The 3,820-nt window shown below is 42.6% G+C and overlaps 1 protein-coding gene across 1 annotated transcript; it reads right to left on the minus strand.

Annotated features, from left to right (window-relative positions):
- Window positions 1-1,509: 1,509 nt before the first annotated feature.
- Window positions 1,510-2,896, minus strand: LOC148033403 (uncharacterized). The gene has a single exon (XM_087682290.1). The coding sequence runs from the start codon at window positions 2,375-2,377 to the stop codon at window positions 1,715-1,717; it is 663 nt and encodes a 220-aa protein (XP_087538416.1). The 5' UTR covers window positions 2,378-2,896; the 3' UTR covers window positions 1,510-1,714.
- Between the last annotated feature and the right edge of the window lie 924 nt (window positions 2,897-3,820).

The following is a 3,820-nucleotide window of genomic DNA, read 5'->3' on the forward strand; positions in this document are numbered from 1 at the left end:
TGGATCCCCTACCCTATTTGCTTGCGATCTTACAATCTAAAACTATGAGTAAATATCAAAACTCCAAAGCAACTTGACTTAAAGTACTTCATTCCATCATCTCATATGCATCAAGCTCGAGGAATCCACCTTATAGAACACGTAAGATATGACGTGAGTTTAAAGGAAATGGTATTTTATTTAGTAAATTTTATAAGATTATATTTACAAAATGGATTTTTTAATTATAATTTGAAAAAGCCCATAATTTCAATAAAGGAAAAGGGGTCATTTTATGGCCTTATAGCATGTAAAGAAATGGTATTTCTTAATATCCTTTGAACACATGTTACATAGATGACTTTCTATAGGTGCGATCCCCGAGACATCAAGATAATGGAAGAAAGTACCATATAAATAGAAGATGGACTTTCTAGAGTGTCAAGTGATATTGAATTTTAAAATATTTAGTTATGTAAGACTTCATACACTACAAGAAAATTGTGATATATTTAATTTATACATCACCTTTGCATGCCAAGGCTAAAGTCCAAACGATGACAAACCTAGATATTTTCTTGAAAAAAAAAACTTGAGTTCACTACAATTATGCCATGTTGCTTCTTACAACAATATCTCACTATATGACCTTCTTCACCAATGTTAGAATAACCATAATTGGTTCATCAAGTTAGCCTCCTATCCACAATCTCTGGTTCTACTCTAGATGAATCCAAGTAGAAGCAAGTGCTTGCTCTACAATAGCTTATGGTTGTAGGAGCTCACTATGATCCTTATTTGTTCCAACCAGCTAGGATTCTTATGAAATAAATCTTTATTGAGATCATTATTTTATCCATTGAAATGCTATGTGAGCCATAGTCATTGTGTGTGTGTGTGTGTGTGTGTGTGTGTGTGTGTGTGTGTGTGTGTGTGTGGCCATGCAATAGACAAGTTTAATGTAGTGGCCTACTATTGTGACATTCGTATTTCACTCATACTAGAAGCAAAAGAAGTAATGTGAGTTTTGAATTATAGGAAAAGCATAAGAATTTAAATGTAATAAAGATGGTATTGCAATGAATATGATATTGGTCATCTAACTTATGTAAAACTCCACAACACTAAAAGATGATTGAAGAAAGCTTGATAGCATGTAAAAGGCTTATGATTTCTCATAATTATGTCCAATATAGTGGAACATTGCAAAATGACTCAAGAAAGTCCAAATAATGTGTAAACACCTTACTATTTCTCACAATTGTTTTCAACGTAGGGGAACTTGCAAGGCTTTTGGATGCAAATAGATTCGCGCCTCTTGGGATGCGAGACGTAGGGATTGAATTCACGCAGCCATTGAACTCGACCCACATACAATCCATTATGCCACAACCTTGTTGACAAAACTTGCAAGGCCTTTGGAAGTTGTTACGAGAGGTTATGTAAATGTTAGCACCATGTAGACAAGGTTGCCATTGTTTGGGCCTTCTTCCAATGTAAAGTACCTAGTAAGTTGCAATGATAGGTATGTCCATGCAAAGTGCTACTTGTTCTATTTTATTGACGATACAGAGGAATGGAGATGATACAATATGAAAGGGCCTGAAGGTCGCTCAAACAAGGGCTCAACTAAAGGGTCACCTAGAGAGCTTGTAAGAAGATTTGCTAATAGCTAGCCTCTACTAATGTACAATTTGCTCTTGAGGATAGCCATATGGAGTCACACTGTCAAGACTCAAAAGGCGTAGTTCCTCATAGGAGGCTTCTCATTGATAGTCTGCAGATTGGGGCGCCATGATCTCCATTTGTCAATAAGGGCCTGGGTGCTGATGGGGGGGACGCCATGGCTATGCATGGGGCCGAGCCCTACGCCTTCTTCTTCTTCTTCTTCTTCTTCTTCTTCTTCTTGGCTTTTTTCCATTAAATGGGAATGGCTCCCCGGGTGCAAGCACATTGGGGTGACGGCATCAGACTGGAACTTATGCTTTGCATGACGTGGCGATCCGCCAGGCCCGGCTGCAGCTGCGCCAGAGGCGTGATTTTGGAGGAAGGCGAGGTCCTGGTGGGAGAGGCGGCTATGGAGGCGGTGCATGGGCAGGAGGAGGTAGAGGCGGCCCGGGTGGAGGTCGTGGTCGGAGGCGAGAGGGGAGGCCCGCTGGCCAATGCACAGGGAGCTGGAGTAGTGGCACACGAAGTGGTGCGGGCGGAGAAGCATGAGTTCTGCAGCTTTCATCGCCTCCTCGTAATTGAACTCCAGGACCTCGCCGGTGGAGCTCACCACCACCTTCACTACAGGCGGCGGCCGGCCGGCCCCCCTTGACGTGCTGCTGGACATGCAGTTCACCACGTCAGCTGTCTCGCATCGACAGGACGAGGCGAGTTGCAGGCCGTTACCCATCGATAGAGAGAGAGAGAGAGAGAGAGAGAGAGAGAGAGAGAGAGAGCTCTACATCAAACCACCCTCTTCCATTGATCCTGCTCCAGCATCACAGAGCCAGTTCACAGAATTCCCAACAAACCCAACTCTCGAATCTAACAAAAACTCAACTAACTAAACCAGAATATACAGCTCTCTGCGAATACGTAGTCCCTCGGACCCTTCTCGATAGCCAAAAGACAACAATCATGCAATCCTTGCCCCCGTGCACATGAAGAGAAGAAAACAGTGATCTGCCTCTGTGTCTGTGAGTATCTATCTCTCTCTCCCTCTCTCTTTCTAGAGAGCTTCGCCAATGGCCATAGACTATAGTGTTCCTGCTGGACATTTTAATTTATGATAGAGGCAAAGATCATCATCAGCGCGTGAGAAGCCACGACAGGATGCGTTTGTTTTTAATGGCCTTTTGTGGTTAAGTTGGCCCATTCGTCCAGCCAAATGTATGCATCCGCCGGCAAAACCCAACAATGCAACATCATCATCAACCACTTTCCTCGCCTGTCATTTATGAAGCGCCCCCCCCCCCGCCCCCAATCCCGCCCATATGTACACCCCCTCTTTTTATGAACTAATGGCAACCGACTCTTTCGACACGTAGCAATGCAGCAGCATACATCTATTCTTTGTCCCTTTGAGAGAGAGAGAGAGAGAGAGAGAGAGAGAGAGAGAGAGAGAGAGAGATGTGTGTCTAAGTCATGTGGGTTTTAACATAGGGACAACCCCAAGATGCTTTCAAACCATACCCACAATTCAAGATTTGAGCCCTAGTAGATTGTGTGTATGTGGCATGCATAGATTTAACATAGTAAGAACAATCCCAAGATGCTTTGAAATCATACTCAAAATTCAATATTTGAATCCTACGGACTATGCATGTGTGCTTGTATGTGTATGTGAGAGAGAGAGAGAGAGAGAGAGAGAGAGAGAGAGAGAGAGAGAGAGAGAGAGAGAGAGAGATCCTTTCCATAGTTTCAAGTGTTAGATAGTGTTCAATCCTAGGAAGCGTGGGTAAAGACACTACAACCACATAACAAGAACTAGTCAAGTGACATCTTTCAAGTACTACAAGGGACAAGCAACATAATAATCAACTTGAGAACTCAAATGCAAGGCAAAGTGCTTTTGAATAGAGGACATGGTCTAGATTCAACTCTTACCTTCCTTACTAGAAACACCATAGGTACCCATATCAGCTACACCTCATTTCCTAAGTCACCTTCTTCTATCTTCAACTCCACTATGAACAATTTGATACTCAATTCATATAAGCTTTGTTTCCTAAGTTGCCTTCTTCTACCTTCACATCCACTTACACCTTCTCAAGAGAGGTTGATCAAAAGATATCTACAGTGTCACACTATGGGTGACTTTATCTTAGCTCAAGGCATGCATTTTGAGAGAGAG

Source organism: Lygodium microphyllum, chromosome 7 (genome assembly GCF_053477565.2).
Source record: "Lygodium microphyllum isolate KBCC chromosome 7, Lygodium_microphyllum_v1.1.10, whole genome shotgun sequence".
Taxonomy (NCBI): Eukaryota; Viridiplantae; Streptophyta; class Polypodiopsida; order Schizaeales; family Lygodiaceae; genus Lygodium; species Lygodium microphyllum.

What these genes read in the sequence shown, in the direction of transcription:
- LOC148033403 (XM_087682290.1), bottom strand. Translation starts at nt 2,377, where the DNA reads ATGGGTAACGGCCTGCAACTCGCCTCGTCCTGTCGATGCGAGACAGCT.